Source organism: Panulirus ornatus, chromosome 61 (genome assembly GCF_036320965.1).
Source record: "Panulirus ornatus isolate Po-2019 chromosome 61, ASM3632096v1, whole genome shotgun sequence".
Classification (NCBI taxonomy): domain Eukaryota; kingdom Metazoa; phylum Arthropoda; class Malacostraca; order Decapoda; family Palinuridae; genus Panulirus; species Panulirus ornatus.
In genome coordinates, this window is record NC_092284.1 from 6,674,919 (window position 1) to 6,693,829 (window position 18,911).

Here is an 18,911-nt window from a genome sequence, read left to right on the forward strand (position 1 = left end):
AAGAGAAATAGACCATGTAGAACTAAAAGGCAAAGAGAAAGAGACCATGTAGAACTAAAAGAGAGAGAGAGACCATGTAGAACTAAAAGGCAAAGAGAAAGAGACCATGTAGAACTAAAAGGCAAAGAGAAATAGACCAATATGGGGGCATAATGTTTCATCAGACGACCACAAGAATGTTATATGGTCACTCTGTCGAAGTTGATAAAACTTAACATCAATTCTATTCATGTTCTTCTTCCCTTACATGTTCCTACAACGTCTGGTCTTCGAGGTAAGAGAGACAGACCATTCCATCACAAGTTTGAACTGGCCCTTCCATCATCATAACTCCCTCAACTCACCCTCAACTCTTTTTATCTCAGACGTTCATCCATCATCAACTAGACACACACACACACACACACCCTTCCCCTTCAGGTCCCCATGTCTAGTGTGAGACACAGACACACACACACACACACACACACACCTCCTTCTCCCTTGACCATAACCCAACCCCAACTCCTCCTTCTTCCCCAACCTTCCCCACACCAAGGGGGCCTTCTGCTAGCCCCCCCTAACCCCACTACACACACACAGACACACAGACACACAGACTCACCTCTGACGAAGGCAGCGACGTCGTCTGGGTGGGAGAAGAAATTGGTGTCTATCAGAGGCGGATCCGCTGGGTCTGCTGAAGCCAGTGTAACGGACCCTCTACTCTTGGGTCGGTTTAGGAATGGCCCCAAGGAGAAACCCTCCAGACCCGCCAGGGAACTGAAGTACTTCTGGTAGACCTGGAAGAAAAAACACACAGGTGGAAGGGGAATTATGAAATAGACAAATCCATCTATGCCACTGGAACTCCCTGATGGCGTTGGACACAGCGATAGACAGTCTCCATATCAAGTGGAGCCCCAGTGTTGCTTCATAACACGTGGAGCCCCAGTGTTGCTTCATAACACGTGGAACCCCAGTGTTGCTTCATAACAAGTGGAGCCTCAGTGTTGCTTCATATCAAGTGGAGCCCCAGTGTTGCTTCATAACAAGTGGAGCCCCAGTGTTGCTTCATAACAAGTGGAGCCCCAGTGTTGCTTCATAACAAGTGGAGCCCCAGTGTTGCTTCATAACACGTGGAACCCCAGTGTTGCTTATTAACAAGTGGAGCCCCAGTGTTGCTTCATATCAAGTGGAGCCCCAGTGTTGCTTCATATCAAGTGGAACCCCAGTGTTGCTTCATAACAAGTGGAGCCCCAGTGTTGCTTCATAACACGTGGAGCCCCAGTGTTGCTTCATAACAAGTGGAGCCTCAGTGTTGCTTCATAACAAGTGGAACCCCAGTGTTGCTTTATAACAAGTGGAGCCCCAGTGTTGCTTCATAACAAGTGGAGCCCCAGTGTTGCTTATTAACAAGTGGAAATCCCAGTGTTGCTTCATAACAAGTGGAACCCCAGTGTTGCTTCATAACACGTGGAGCCCCAGTGTTGCTTCATATCAAGTGGAGCCCCAGTGTTGCTTCATATCAAGTGGAACCCCAGTGTTGCTTCATAACAAGTGGAACCCCAGTGTTGCTTCATAACAAGTGGAAACCCCAGTGTTGCTTCATAACACGTGGAACCCCAGTGTTGCTTCATAACAAGTGGAGCCCCAGTGTTGCTTCATAACACGTGGAACCCCAGTGTTGCTTCATAACAAGTGGAGCCCCAGTGTTGCTTCATAACACGTGGAACCCCAGTGTTGCTTCATAACAAGTGGAGCCCCAGTGTTGCTTCATAACACGTGGAACCCCAGTGTTGCTTCATAACAAGTGGAGCCCCAGTGTTGCTTCATAACAAGTGGAGCCCCAGTGTTGCTTCATATCAAGTGGAGCCCCAGTGTTGCTTCTTCATCTTTGGTGTCTCAACCTTAACAGACCAGTGGCAGAGGGCAAGGCCAGTGCAGTGTTTCCAGAAGCTCCTACCTAATATTACTACTGTCTACATCTACCTAGTGTTACTACTGTCTACATCTACCTAATGTTACTACTGTCTACATCTACCTAATGTTACTACTGTCTACATCTACCTAATGTTACTACTGTCTACATCTACCTAGTGTTACTACTGTCTACATCTACCTAATATTACTACTGTCTACATCTACCTAGTGTTACTACTGTCTACATCTACCTAATGTTACTACTGTCTACATCTACCTAATGTTACTACTGTCTACATCTACCTAATGTTACTACTGTCTACATCTACCTAATGTTACTACTGTCTACATCTACCTAATGTTACTACTGTCTACATCTACCTAGTGTTACTACTGTCTACATCTACCTAATGTTACTACTGTCTACATCTACCTAGTGTTACTACTGTCTACATCTACCTAATGTTACTACTGTCTACATCTACCTAATGTTACTACTGTCTACATCTACCTAATGTTACTACTGTCTACATCTACCTAATGTTACTACTGTCTACATCTACCTAATGTTACTATTGACTACATCTACCTAATGCTTCTACTGTCTACATCTACCTAATGCTTCTACTGTCTACGTCTACCTAATGCTCCAAGTAACGAGGCAATTAACACACAAACATTCCATGAGATATCTATACATCATATGAGACGTTGATGTGGAGTCGGTCACTCACGCATGATCACTACAATACAAGAAACATCAGTGAATCGCATCATGAAATTCTACGCCACTTCTATTATGCTAAATCAGACGCATCTTCCACCCTTGTACTTGATGTAGTACATCGTCGGTTTCCACACTGACGTAAATGCTTCTACAGTTTCTCCCTTTTGTAATTGTCACAAAACGTCTTCGTGCACACCATCTCTCTACACGAATTGCTTTCATGTGACCTCCAGTCATTCCTCTGGCCTCTCCATGTGATAGGTTCCTATCCCTAAACCAGTTTTCTCATTCCATCTATCCACCTTGTACCTTCGACCATCCTATTGCAATACGCACCTTCTTCACCAGCCTATCCACCTAACCATATCATCCCATTAGAATTGCATTTCACTCAACCCTTTTTTAATGGCCCTTTTCACACAACCTATCCTTCTCGAACCCTTGATCTCCTTGGTTACTCCTATACCACACAAGCTATTCATCTCTTAGGCATTTATTTCCAAAAACCAAACATCTGACAGATAAAGTTTACAGAATGACAGCAGAAGAGGAGCACCTGACATAAGAAAACTGAGTTACGAGGGCGGACTGGAAGCTACAGATTGACCCACAATGGAAGAGAGAAGACTGAGGGAAGATTTGATCAAGTCTCTGGATCAATTTGACGATTGTCAACAGCAAATACTTTTCTGAAGGCAGGTAAGAAAAGTGCAACAAAAAGTCACTGTAAGACTCTTTCTCAGTGAGCCAGAGTTTGGATGTACGTCTAAGATAACTAAAAGCAATAGATGAATGTATATACCTGTGAATGAAGACAGGATAATGTATACAGAAGTATATAAGGCTACATGATGTGAGGAAGGTTTAGAAGATGGGATTAAACCAGTGTAGAACTCATTCCCTGTAAGGCAAAATTAAACAGTCACACAAATCAACTCTAATCACAGATAATGTAAATCCAAATAAGACATTGAATTAGAAATAACACAAGTACATTATAAGACACTGAATTAGAAATAACACAAGTACATTATTGAAGGATCTTGATCCGTAAAGGGTGTAAGAACCTGATAATGTCTATCTATACTACTTAAAATGTGCGAAGACACTTTTGAGAAGGCTCACAAAATGTTTTTATTTTCTTTTTCTAAACATTTGAGGAAGGTTTAGCGCCAAGGGAATGGAAGAGAACAAATGTATCGTCTGTTAACTGATTAATCAGCAACATTGTCTCTCCCTTTCTTGATAAGTTCAGTTGCAATCCCATCCAATCCAGCCACCTTGCCGCACTTTGCCTTAGGCAGGGCATTTACCACCTCCTCTCTTTTCACCAAACCACTTAAACTGCATTTCTATAATAGACAGGTACCACACTTTAAACTACTTCCCTCTCCTACACTCATATGATAAATAAGCTCCAAACGCTAAACTAGACGTTTATAAACAAAGTTCAAGATGTGTTTACCTCACTCTTGATGCCCAGGACGTGAGATGTGATGAACCCATGGTCGTTGCCCAATGTGAAGGGGACAAATGCCAGTTGTACCTCCGGCCAATAAGGATCTCCGGCTTCAGACAGTGGCCAGGCATAACCCTCCACAGATATACTGGAGGTGAGGCGACCTGCCGTTGGAGCACAGTGAATCACAACAGATGTTATATACTATATAGTCTTCATACAACCTCTCTTCACTCATCTTCTCCATATAACTCAACAACCTCTTTTCACTCATCCTCTTCATATGACTCAACAACCTCTCTTCACTCATCCTCTCCATATGACTCAAAAACCTCTCTTCACTCATCCTCTCCATATGACTCAACAACCTCTCTTCACTCATCCTCTCCATATAACTCAACAACCTCTCTTCACTCATCCTCTCCATATGACTCAACAACCTCTCTTCACTCATCCTCTCCATATGACTCAACAACCTCTCTTCACTCATCCTCTCCATATGACTCAACAACCTCTCTTCACTCATCCTCTCCATATGACTCAACAACCTCTCTTCACTCATCCTCTCCATATGACTCAACAACCTCTCTTCACTCATCCTCTCCATATGACTCAACAATCCTCTTCACTCATCACGGTCAGTAACCGCTCCAGTAATACAATATCATGAGCAAACGTCAGGAAACTCACCATTTCTCTTATAGACGAATTCCTGGAGGACTTTAGGGTTGAGACTGTCCAAAATTTGGTAAGCCGAGCCATTCTTCACCGTCCAGGAGAGAGCAATGAGGAATGGATGGTCGTTTAAGTTCTGCCCCACTCCTGGAAGGTGGGCCACTAAGGGAATCTGTAGGTAGTGAGAGTGTTTGCTGATGAGTCTGTGGTAGTTGGGGAAGGATCTAGGTACAGTAGGGTAGTGTTAAAAGTGAATAACCTCAAGGTCTTGTACAGGCGGAGGCTATAATGTGGAGGTAAAAAAAGCTTCTTTTTTTTCATTAATGGTGAATGGACGTGTTCAAAACACAAGATTCAGTCGTCATTACGTCACATCATAGGAAATTAGTTTGTCATCTCGACCTTCCCATTATTTCCCTCTAATCATGGCTCGTATATCCTCTTAGTCAGTCTCTCTTCACTCATCCTCTCCATACAACTCAACAACCTCTCTTCACTCATCCTCTCCATATAACTCAACAATCTCTCTTCACTCATCCTTTCCATATAACTCAATGATCTCTCTTCACTCATCCTCTCCATATAACTCAACAACCTCTCTTCACTCATCCTCTCCGTATGACTCAACAACCTCTCTTCACTCATCCTCTCCATATGACTCAACAATCTCTCTTCACTCATTCTCTCCATACGACTCAACAACCTCTCTTCACTCATCCACTCCATATGACTCAACAACCTCTCTTCACTCATCCTCTCCATATAACTTAACCTCTCTTCACTCATCCTCTTCATAAGACTCAACAACCTCTCTTCACTCATCCTTTCCATGTAGTCAACAACCTCTCTTGACTCATCCTCTCCATATAACTCAACAACCTCTTTTCACTCATCCTCTCCATATGACTCAACTACCTCTCTTCACTCATCCTCTTCACATGACTCAACAACCTCTCTTCACTCATCCTCTCCATATGACTCAACAATCCTCTTCACTCATCCTCTTTATATGACTCAACAACCTCTCTTCACTCATCCTCTCCTTATAACTCAACAATCTCTCTTCACTCATCCTCTCCATATGACTCAACAACCTCTCTTCACTCATCCTCTCCATATAACTCAACAACCTCTCTTCACTCATCCTCTCCATATGACTCAACAAACTCTCTTCACTCATCCTTTCCATATAGTCAACAACCTCTCTTCACTCATCCTCTCCATATGGCTCAACAACCTCTCTTTACTCATCCTCTCCATATAACTCAACCTCTCTTCACTCATCCTCTCCATATGACTCAACAAACTCTCTTCACTCATCCTCTCCATATAGTCAACAACCTCTCTTCACTCATCCTCTCCGTATGACTCAACACTCTTCACTCATCCACTCCACACGATTCTACTAAATATGCCTACACGTATACTTTAGATCATGTCAATGAGTCAGGATTTACACTACGGTAGTAAATATAAGTAAACACTTACAGTGCAACTGTAAATGAATAAGTACTTAAAATATGTAAGCACTTACAGTGCAATAAGTACTTAAACTATGTGAGATCTTTGGACTGATGATACGAGAGTGGGTTCTGAACCTATGCTATGGTAAGGCACTGGGCTTTCATAACTTACGTCATGAGAGAGAGAGAGAGAGAGAGAGAGAGAGAGAGAGAGAGAGAGAGAGAGAGAGAGAGAGAGAGAGAGAGAGAGAGAGAGTACCAGAATGTCTGGGGCTATTTTGCTATGAGGAAGCAAAGGGGGTTGTGAGGCAAGCACTTAAACCATTTAAGTATTGAAGGATGTCAATAATACTTACATTATGAGCGTGGAGATGGTGTGCTGGGCCCACACCAGACAGCATCAGTAGCTGTGGGGACCCGATGGAACCAGCGGATAAGATCACTTCTTTCCTGGCATAAACATTGTTGACCTGGAAATTAAAAGTCTTATATAATACACTGGCGTATATATATATATATATATATATATATATATATATATATATATATATATATATATATATATATATATATATATATATATTCCTATGAGTCCACGGGAAAAATGAAACACGATAAGTTGCCAAGTGCACTTTCGTGTCATAATCACATCATCAGGGGAGACAAAAGAGAGAACTATAACAGTCAGTTGATATACATCGAAGAGAAGTAGCTAGGACGCCATTTGGTAAACATGAGAGAGAGAGAGAGAGAGAGAGAGAGAGAGAGAGAGAGAGAGAGAGAGAGAGAGAGAGAGAGAGAGAGAGAGAGAGAGAGACAGACAGAGACAGAGAGAGAGAGAGAGTCTGAGTGTATCAATAATACGTAATATCAATTTTTTTCCTTAATTGGCATAAATATGTTGCTTACAAAATCTAAATCCTTCTTAGAATACAAGATGCCCTACCTATTGTATGCTGTATTCTTAAATGCCCTGATGTAGGGGAGAAAGAATACTTGCCACGTATTCCCTGCGTGTCGTAGAAGGCGACTAAAAGGGGAGGGAGCGGGGGGGGGGCTGGAAATCCTCCCCTCTCGATATCTTTTTAATTTTCCAAAACAAGGAACAGAGAAGGGGGCCAGGTGAGGATATTCCTTCAAAGACCCAGTCCTCTGTTCTTAACGCTACCTCGCTAATGCGGGAAATGGCGAATAATTTGAAAGAAAAAGAAATATATATAAAGTATACAGTTAATATAAACATTCAGGAATACGAAGTGAATGAATACGAAGTGAATCACAACACACAATTCTAAGACACATTACCTTTCCTCTGTGTTTGAAGCGGACACCAACAGCTCGTTTGTTCTTGTCAAATATTATCTGTTGAGAGAGACATCATATGTGAGACCATTCTATATGGTTTCTGTTGCCTGTGAGATATACTAATAGATATAATGCAAACATGTTTTTGGGATGAAACTCACTTCCCAAGTGCACTTTCGTGTAATAATCACATCATCAGGGGAGACACAAGAGAGAAATATAACAGTCAGTTGATATACAACGAAGAAACGAAGCTAGGACGCCATTTGGTAAACATGTGATTGCATATATGTGAGGTATGGAAGAATCTATTATATGTCATACGCTTTTCCAGCAAGAGGTGGGCAGATTAGAAAGGGCAGTAAGTGGTGGATGAAGAAGTAAATTTGCTAATAAAAGAGAAAAGAGAAGCGTTTGAACGGTTCTTACAAGGAAGTAGTGCAAATGACTTGCACATGTATAACAGAAAACGGCAGATCAAGTGCAGGGGTTGAAAAAGAGGGCAAACGAGAGTTTGGGTGAGAAAGTATCATCAAACTTTAAGTGAGAATAAGATGTTTTGGAAGGATGTAAATAATGTGAGAAAGACAAGGAAACAAATGAGAACATCGATAAAGGTGGCAAAAAGGGAAATAACAAGTAATGATGGAGTGAGGATATGGCGTGAGTATGTTGAAGAACTGTTGAATGTGTTTGGTGATAGATTGGCAGATGTGGAGTGTTTTGGCCAGGGTGATACGCAAAGTGAAAGAGTGATAGAGAGTAGTTTGGAGAGGAGAGATGAGGTGGTGAATGCCTTGCGATAGATGAAATGTGGCAAGGCGGCTGGAGTGGATGGTACTGCAGTTGAACATATCAAGAAAGGGGGTGACTGTGTTGTTGATTGATTGGTAAGGATTTTCAATGTATGTATGGATCATGGTGAGGTATTTGAGGATTGACGGCAAGCACATCATAATGCCATTGTATAAAGGCAAAGGGAATAAAGGTGAGTGGATAAGGGAGCTGTGGTCTTGGTGCATTACACACGACAGCTAGAGACTGAGTGTGAACGAATGTCGCCCTTTCTTCCTCTGTTCCCGGCGCTACCTCGTGTGTGTGTGTGTGTGTGCGTGACCGTACAGTCTAATGCTTCTGGTAATGATAATACTAACCTTAGTGACGTGGGTGTGGAGGGCCACATGGAGATTGGGTCTCGTGGAAGCTGGCTTGACGTAGGCGTCGGCGGTGGAGTAGCGTAGACTGTTATGTGCTGTCAGATCCACGACGGAAAAACCTGGAAATAAGTTACGTCCATCAACACCGACTTGAACTGACGTAAACCAAGTTTACTTTGTGAATCACCAATCATGGTAGACCCTGGTAGTGTACCTGGTGGATCACAGTGGTTACTGTAGACCCTGGTGGATCACAGTGGATACTGTAGACCCTAGTGGATCACAGTGGTTACTGCAGACCCTGGTAGTGTACCTGGTGGATCACAGTGGTTACTGTAGACCCTGGTGGATCACAGTGGTTACTGTAGACCCTGGTGGATCACAGTGGTTACTGTAGACCCTGGTGGATCACAGTGGTTACTGTAGACCCTGGTGGATCACAGTGGTTACTGTAGACCCTGGTGGATCACAGTGGTTACTGTAGACCCTGGTAGTGTACCTGGTGGATCACAGTGGTTACTGTAGACCCTGGTGGATCACAGTGGTTACTGTAGACCCTGGTGGATCACAGTGGTTACTGTAGACCCTGGTGGATCACAGTGGTTACTGCAGACCCTGGTAGTGTAGATGGAAGGTCAGAGGGCACTTACCAATCTGGTCGGGGTCACTTGGGTCGACCAGACCATAACCCAACTGCTGTCCAGCCTTCAGGAAGCCACTACACAACTTGGTTCGCCACTTCTTGTTCTCCACAATGAGTGGTCCACTGTAGCCATGCAGGGAAGCTGTCGAGGTCAGGTCAGGTCAAACGAACGTTCAATCCACATCTCATGTATTTCAGTATTCCCTGAGCAAATATGTCTACAGGTGTTTATCACAGTTGTACCATTATATCTACAGCTGTTTAACCACGTAGTCCCCTCCCCCCCCCCTACACCACTTACCCACGTACAGTGTTTGGTCAAAGCAAACCATCCACCCCCCACCTGTTTTCCAATTCACTTTACCCCCGTAGTCACCCCCTACACCACTTACCCACGTACAGTGTTTGGTCAAAGCAAACCACCCACCACCCACCTGTTTTCCAATTCACTTTACCCCCGTAGTCTTCCCCCTACACCACTTACCCACGTACAGTGTTTGGTCAAAGCAAACCACCCACCTGTTTTCCAATTCACTTTACCCCCGTAGTCACCCCCTACACCACTAACCCACGTACAGTGTTTAGTCAAAACAAACCACCCACCTATTTTCCAATTCACTTTACCCCCGTAGTCTTCACCCCCTACACCACTTACCCACGTACAGTGTTTGGTCAAAGCAAACCACCCACCACCCACCTGTTTTCCAATTCACTTTACCCCCGTAGTCACACCCCCTACACCACTTACCCACGTACAGTGTATGGTCAAAGCAAACCAGCCACCACCCACCTGTTTTCCAATTCACTTTACCCCCGTAGTCTCCCCCTACACCACTTACCCACGTACAGTGTTTGGTCAAAGCAAACCACCCAACACCCACCTGTTTTCCAATTCACTTTACCCCCGTAGTCTTCACCCCCTACACCACTTACCCACGTACAGTGTTTGGTCAAAGCAAACCACCCAACACCCACCTGTTTTCCAATTCACTTTACCCCCGTAGTCTTCACCCCCTACACCACTTACCCACGTACAGTGTTTGGTCAAAATAAACCACCCACCTGTTTTCCAATTCACTTTACCCCCGTAGTCACACCCCCTACACCACTTACCCACGTACAGTGTATGGTCAAAGCAAACCAGCCACCACCCACCTGTTTTCCAATTCACTTTACCCCCGTAGTCTCCCCCTACACCACTTACCCACGTACAGTGTTTGGTCAAAGCAAACCACCCAACACCCACCTGTTTTCCAATTCACTTTACCCCCGTAGTCTTCACCCCCTACACCACTTACCCACGTACAGTGTTTGGTCAAAATAAACCACCCACCTGTTTTCCAATTCACTTTACCCCCGTAGTCTTCACCCCCTACCACTTACCCACGTACAGTGTTTGGTCAAAGCAAACCAGCCACCACCCACCTGTTTTCCAATTCACTTTACCCCCGTAGTCTTCACCCCCTACACCACTTACCCACGTACAGTGTTTGGCCAAAGCAAACCACCCACCTGTTTTCCAATTCACTTTACCCCGGTAATCCTCCGCCTTCTTGAAGTACCGTTCAATGTGTCTGTAGCCCCAGCCAGGGTTGCCCAGCTGCTCCCAATTATCGTAGTCTCGCCTGTTGCCCCTCACGTAGAACATGGAGTTGATGACTGATGAACCACCAATAACCCGGCCTCTCGGGTATGGGATACGCTGGGGGGGGCAACAAGAAGGATGGGTTTTACGCACCAGTTTGGACGTGCGCCCGCACGCGGGGCACGGGCAATGGTATGGCTCGTGACAGAGTGTGGCTCATAAAATGTTACTACTACAACTACTACTATCATTACTACTACTACAACTATTATCATTACTACTACTACTATTATCATTACTACAACTACTACTATCATTACTACTACTACAACTATTATCATTACTACTACTACTACTATTATCATTATTATTATCATTATCGTCATCATTATTATTATTATCATTATTATTATTATCATTATTATTATCATTATCATTATTATCATCATTATACATAATCGCTGTTTCCCACGTCAGCGAGGTAGCGCCTGGAGACAGCGACAAAGCAAAATAAATAAATAAATAAATAAATATATATATATATATATCAACATATACATACAGACATATCTATATATACACGTGTACATATTCATACTTGCTTTCATCCATTCCCGTCGCCACCCCCGCCCCACACACACACCACTATCCCTAAGCTTGTCTGTGTAGGATTGCATCAACTTTCCCTCCACATTCTGTCCAGTTTTTTGGTCTGGCTGGTCTATATAAAGGTCAGTTATGAATCAGTCATGTAATCGGGGCAAGGCAGTGCATGGAAGTGCTAGTGAATATTCAATTATTCGTCTTTGAAATGATTTGTCTTCGCCAGTATTGATACTGGGTTAAGAATATGAATCATTACCTTGCTGGACTGTCATATGATGCTTATCAAATGGCGTCCTAGATACGTCTCTTCGTTGTATGTCAACTGACTGTTATATTTCTCTCTTGTGTCTCCCCTGATGATGTGATTATTACACGAAAGTGCACTTGGGAACTTTTCGTGTTTCATTTTCCCCGTGGAGTCTTAGGAATATATATATATCCATAATTTTGATAAAGATCACTATGGTGTTGTGTTTACAATGCTGTGAAATAATCATTCTAGTTGAAAAAATAAAGTTTAATTGGCATATTTTCACTCGTCTAGTAAAAACGAACATGATCATTTAGTCATTAAGATAAACAAACAAATAAGATCACTGAGTCATCAAGATAACAAACACAAATATGATCATTTATAATCATTAAGATAACATAAGACTCCCTCATCTTCATGTCTTTACGTCCTGGAAGACTAGAATTTCCATGGCTTCCAAGTTCCTTTAAATTTCTGGAAGAGACTGGAACAGATGGAAGGGGTCGATCATATCTGGAACTCAGAGACCTCTCCCCGACCCTGTAGCTCTCTCTCTCTCTCTCTCTCTCTCTCTCTCTCTCTCTCTCTCTCTCTCTCTCTCTCTCTACCTCCCTCCCTCCCTCCTTCTCTCTCTCCCTCCCTCCCTACCCCCCCTCTCTCCCTCCCTCCCCCTCTCTCTTTCTCTCTCTCTGTCTCTCTGTCTTCATCCTCCTCTCTCCCTCCCTCCCTCCTTCTCTCTCCCTCCCTCCCTACCCCCTCCCCCGTCTCTATCTCTCTCTCTCTCTGTCTCTCTCCCTCCCTCTCTCTTTGTCTCTCTCTCTCTCCCTCCTTCTCTCTCTCCCTCCCTCCCTATCCCCCCCTCTCTCTCTCTGTCTCTGTCCCTCTCCCTCCCTCTCTCTCTCTCTCTCTCCCTCCCTCTCTCTTTGTCTCTCCCTCTCCCTCTCTCTCTCTCCCTCTCCCTCTCTCTCACCCGGACTCACATTGTCGGTAAAGCCGTAGAAGGAGGTTTTCTGGGGCGTGGTGAAGTAATTCCAGTCCGTGTCGCCCCTCAGAAGAAGTTGGTTGTAACCTGGGACGTAGCTCTCCGGTGGAGGTTTTCCACCGGCTTCGAGCAAGAGCACCTTCCACTCAGCCACCTCGGAGAGCCGAGCAGCGAGGCACACTGCCTGCAGAACCACCACCAACTGTACCACAGGATGGAAGAAGAAAGGCAAGTGATCAGTCAAGTCTTTATGAGGCGGGAGTCCAATGTGAACTTTGTTTACACTCGCCTCATACCGAATCTAAGTCCATGATTCACAAGTGTATGGAATGAGAGCAATCATTCTAGTGTGAAAGGTATATATATATATATATATATATATATATATATATATATATATATATATATATATGTGTGTGTGTGTTGGAAAGGATCACAATTTTGCGCGTGATCAAGATATTCCTTTGAGTCCACGGGGATAGTGAAACACGATAAGTTCCCAAGTGCACTTTCGTGTCATAATCACATCATCATCAGGGGAGACACAAGAGAGAAACATAACAGTCAGTTCATATACAACGAAGAGACGAAGCTAGGACGCCATTTGGACAATCGCATCTTTACCAAATGGCGTCCTAGCTTCGTCTCTTCGATGTATATTAACTGACTGTTATATTTCTCTCTTGAGTCTCTCCTGATGATGTGATTATTACACGAAAGTGCACTTGGGAGCTTATCGTGTTTCATTATCCCCGTGGACTCAAAGGAATATCTTGATCACGCGCAAAATTGTGATCCTTTCCAACATATATATATATATATATATATATATATATATATATATATATATATATATATATATATATATATATATATATATATATCAGATAACACAAGCAATTTCTAAGACAAAGTTCTGGTGTTACGTAAGACCTTTCCTAAGACTCTTGCAGTTCAAGGTTGCGCTAGCCCAATTACCAAGAAACTGTTGGTTGTATGTACACACATATATGTAATAAATCGCTGAACATCTCGTGCATCAAGGGAAAGAAATCTAATATAACATAACACAAAAACAGAGATCATTTTTCAATATGGTAAATAAAGCGGAATATTATTAAACATACACAAACACACAGTAAAGATCAAACATACATAAACACAGAGTAAAGATTAAACATACATAAACACAGAGTAAAGATTAAACATACATAAACACAGAGTAAAGATTAAACATACATAAACACAGAGTAAAGATTACACAAACACAAACACAGAGTAAAGATTACACAAACACAAACACACAGTAAAGATTAAACATACATAAACACAGAGTAAAGATAACACAAACACAAACACAGAGTAAAGATTAAACATACACAAACACAGAGTAAAGATTAAACATACACAAACACAGAGTAAAGATTAAACATACACAAACACAGAGTAAAGATTACACAAACACAAACACAGAGTAAAGATTAAACATACACAAACACAGAGTAAAGATCAAACATACACAAACACAGAGTAAAGATTAAACATACACAAACACAGAGTAAAGATTAAACATACACAAACACAGAGTAAAGATTAAACATACACAAACACAGAGTAAAGATTAAACATACACAAACACAGAGTAAAGATTAAACATACACAAACACAGAGTAAAGATTAAACATACACAAACACAGAGTAAAGATTAAACATACACAAACACAGAGTAAAGATCAAACATACACAAACACAGAGTAAAGATCAAACATACACAAACACAGAGTAAAGATCAAACATACACAAACACAGAGTAAAGATCAAACATAGACAAACACAAAGTAAAGATTAAGAAGAGGAGTGGCTGAACCAATGCAACATGTGAATGGTGTCAAGACTACAGTGGAGCCTGTTCATCTGAGAAAGTCTACCTCTTTCCAAACGTGTTTGGTTGGATCTCTGATAACCAGTTCACAGATATATATACCTTGCGTGTACACTTCATTTATTTAAATTCCAATAAATCTTACTAAATGGCGAGGATATATAACGAAATGTGTCAAATTTCTTACCACTCAACTTTCCTCAACATGTTTTCATATTCCTTCGTTTTTCCATGTCGTGTGGAACTTGTTAAACACCATAACATAAGAACACATTCCCACAGTTGACCTTATACAATCAGCAAATAATAACAGGCAATCCAGTTTGATGTATGACCTGGATAGACGAGTTAACGAGAAATGATGAATTTCGTCAAGTCTTTCTTACAAAAAGCCGGATCCAAATTTTCCGGAAGGGGACGATAGAAATATAGTGAAGGAAAAAGGGTTGAGGGTAGGTCACTGCCCGGCTTGAAATTTTCGTGTTACCACAACTGTAATAAACACATCCTGGAGACACGTGAAGTTGTTACCACAACTGTAATTAACACATCCTGGAGACACGTGAAGTACATGATTAACCACTTGGTGAAATAATCACCTCTTATGCCCCATACAATGTCATTAGTCGTGTAATACAATAAATGTAATTCAGTATAACAAAATTAACTACATGGGAAAAAATCTAAATTTTTAAGATGTAAATATTATCCAATAGACTGCAGCTATAGACATCATTAATACCCTTTATAAGGTAAAGAAACGATTATATATATATATATATAGATATAATTAATAACCTTTAGAAGGTTAGGAAAAGATTATATCTATATAGACAAATATTGAAAAGAATATACTTAGACGATACTGAACACTTTACTTGAAACACTTTAAAGAATATACTTACCCGATACTGAAATGTTTTGAAACACTTTCAAGATACATGAACTAAGTTTTAGTTAGTAGCAAACAGTGTTTGATGACAAATTACAGTTACAACAGGTTGATGTCATTATATGAGGGTTGGTCACTGAGGGCGTGGGAGGAGGGGAGGGTTGGTCACTGAGGGCGTGGGAGGAGGGGAGGGTTGGTCACTGAGGGCGTGGGAGGAGGGGAGGGTTGGTCACTGAGGGCGTGGGAGGAGGGGAGGGTTGGTCACTGAGGGCGTGGGAGGAGGGGAATCCAAACTGAAAATGGAATGAGGAGGTTGGGAGAGCAGGGGACACACTATGATGATATACTGACCTCCGTTTGAGCCATTCAGTAACAAAAGGATAAACATAAAAATGGTTTAGACACAAACATCACATCTTAGGCAGGAGCATACATGACCATGATGATAAGAGATCAAGATGGAGTATGGGAGAAAACATCACAACGGTGGGTCACTTCCATGATACAGGCCTGGAAAGGAATTCTGATAAGCTAAAGTCTTGTTTCTGAGTTATATATATATATATATATATATATATATATATATATATATATATATATATATATATATATATATATATATACCTGAAGCACTGGCACCGCCCGGATTAGGTTGCCTAGGATCTCGCTCATCCCTCGAGCCTTTCTCTCTCCTCCAACCTACTGTCACTCACTTACTCGCCCACTGACGGAGGGGGAAAAAAAAAAAATTAAGCATAAGATATGAGTAAATGTATACTGGGGGAAAGAATACTTGCCACGTATTCCTGCGTGTCGTAGAAGGCGACTAAAAGGCGAGGGAGTGGAGGGCTGGAAATCCTCCCTCTCGTTTATTTACTTTTCCAAAAAAAAAGGAACAGAGAAGGGGGCCAAGTGAGGATATTCCCCTTAAGGCCCAGTCCTCTGTTCTTAACGCTATCTCGCTAACGCGGGAGACAGCGACAAAGCAAAATAAATAATATATATATATATATTATATATATATATATAATATATATATATATATAAAGACAGAGATTAAGACAGATAAACATTGGGTTTAGGTGTAAACAAAGAAGTACCAAGAACACAACCCTGTTCCCATTTTGGATAGGCGAGAAAGAATACATCCCACGCATTCCTCACGTGTCGTAGAAGGCGACTAAAGGGGACGGAGCAGGGGGCTGGAATATATATATATATATATATATATATTATATATATAGGTACAGGTATGTATATTTGCGTGTGTGGACGTGTATGTATATACATGTGTATGTGGGTGGGTTGGGCCATTCTTTCGTCTGTTTCCTTGCGCTACCTCGCTAACGCGGGAGACAGCGACAAAGCAAAATAAATAAATAATATATATATATATATATATATATATATATATATAATATATATATATATATATATATATAAAGACAGAGATTAAGACAGATAAACATTGGGTTTAGGTGTAAACAAAGAAGTACCAAGAACACAACCCTGTTCCCATTTTCTTACCAATAATGAAGTCGTAATGAGTGTGTAGGTTGTTAGCTGCGTCATAGTCGTGGGATCCAACCTCTTCCAGAACCATTGCCAGAACCAGTCGTAAGAGAAGCACTGGCACCGCCCGGATTAGGTTGCCTAGGATCTCGCTCATCCCTCGAGCCTTTCTCTCTCCTCCAACCTACTGTCACCCCTCCCCTCCTGTATATTAACTTTCTAAAAGGGGAAACAGAGGAAGGAGTCACGCGAGGAGTGCTCATCCTCCTCGAAGGCTCAGACTGGGGTGTCTAAATGTGTGTGGATGTAACCATGATGAGAAAAAAGGAGAGATAGGTAGTATGTTTGAGGAAAGGAACCTGGATGTTTTGGCTCTGAGTGAAACGAAGCTCAAGGGTAAAGGGGAAGAGTGGTTTGGGAATGTCTTGGGAGTAAAGTCAGGGATGGTGAAAGGACAAGAGCAAGGGAAGGAGTAGCACTACTCCTGAAACAGGAGTGGTGGGAGTATGTCATAGAGTGTAAGAAAGTAAACTCTAGATTGATATGGGTAAAACTGAAAGTGGATGGAGAAAGATGGGTGATTATTGGTGCATATGTACCTGGGCATGAGGAGAAAGATCATGAGAGGCAAGTGTTTTGGAAGCAGCTGAGTGAGTGTGTTAGCGGTTTTGATGCACGAGACCGGATTATAGTGATGGGTAATATGAATGCAAAGGTGAGGAATGTGGCAGTTGAGGGAATAATTGGTGTACATGGGGTGTTCAGCGTTGCAAATGGAAATGGTGAAGAGCTTGTAGATTTGTGTGCTGAAAAAAGGACTTGTGATTGGGAATACCTGGTTTAAAAAGAGATATATACATAAGTATATATTTGTAAGTAGGAGAGATAGCCAGAGAGCGTTACTGGATTACGTGTTAATTGATATCCGCGTGAAAGAGAGACTTTTGGATATTAATGTGCTGAGAGGTGCAACTGGAGGAATGTTTGATCATTATCTTGTGGAGGCGAAGGTGAAGATTTGTAGAGGTTTTCAGGAAAGAAGAGAAAATGTTGGGGTGAAGAGAGTGGTGAGAGTAAGTGAGCTTGGGAAGGAGACTTGTGTGAGTAAGCACCAGGAGAGGCTGAGTGCAGAATGGAAAAAGGAGAGAACAAAGGACATAAGGAGAGTGGGGGAGGAATGGGATGTATTTAGGAAAGCAGTGATGGCTTGTGCAAAAGATGCTTCTGGCATGAGAAGCATGGGAAGGGGGCAGTTTAGAAAGGGTTGTGAGTGGTGGGATGAAGTTAGATTATTAGTGAAAGAGAAGAGAGAGGCATTTGGACGATTTTTGGAGGGAAATAAGGCAAATGACTGTGAGATGCACAAAAGAAAGAGGCAGGAGGTCAAGAGAAAGGTGCAAGAGGTGAAAAAGAGGGCAAATGAGAGTTGGGGTGAGAGTGTATCATTAAATTTTAGGGAGAATAAAAAAATGTTTTGGAAGGAGGTAAATAAAGTGCGTAAGACAACTGAACAAATGGGAACTTCGGTGAAGGGGGCTAATGGGGAGGTAATAACAAGTAATGGTGATGTGAGAAGGAGATGGAGTGAGTATTTTGAAGGCTTGTTTTGGTCGAGGTGGTGTGCGAAGAGAGAGGGTTAGGGAAAATGATTTGGTAAACAGAGAAGAGGTAGTAAAAGCTTTGCGGAAGATAAAAGCCGGCAAGGCGGCGGGTTTGGATGGTATTGCAGTGGAATTTATTAAAAAAGGGGGTGACTGTATTGTTGACTGGTTGGTAAGAATATTTAATGTATGTATGGCTCATGGTGAGGTGCCTGAGGATTGGCGGAATGCGTGCATAGTGCCATTGTACAAAGGCAAAGGGGATAA

At 42.1% G+C, this 18,911-nt stretch overlaps 1 protein-coding gene across 1 annotated transcript in view; it reads right to left on the reverse strand.

Annotated features, from left to right (window-relative positions):
* Window positions 1-17,231, reverse strand: part of LOC139767406 (glucose dehydrogenase [FAD, quinone]-like) — a 21,884-nt gene extending 4,653 nt beyond the window's left edge. The window contains 11 exon segments of the mRNA XM_071696753.1: window positions 605-782; window positions 4,095-4,252; window positions 4,779-4,935; window positions 6,583-6,696; window positions 7,532-7,588; window positions 8,686-8,807; window positions 9,339-9,473; window positions 10,844-11,033; window positions 12,756-12,938; window positions 12,940-12,959; window positions 17,059-17,231. Coding sequence (XP_071552854.1) covers window positions 605-782; window positions 4,095-4,252; window positions 4,779-4,935; window positions 6,583-6,696; window positions 7,532-7,588; window positions 8,686-8,807; window positions 9,339-9,473; window positions 10,844-11,033; window positions 12,756-12,938; window positions 12,940-12,959; window positions 17,059-17,200 — 1,456 coding nt within the window. The 5' untranslated portion in view covers window positions 17,201-17,231.
* Window positions 17,232-18,911: the final 1,680 nt, after the last annotated feature.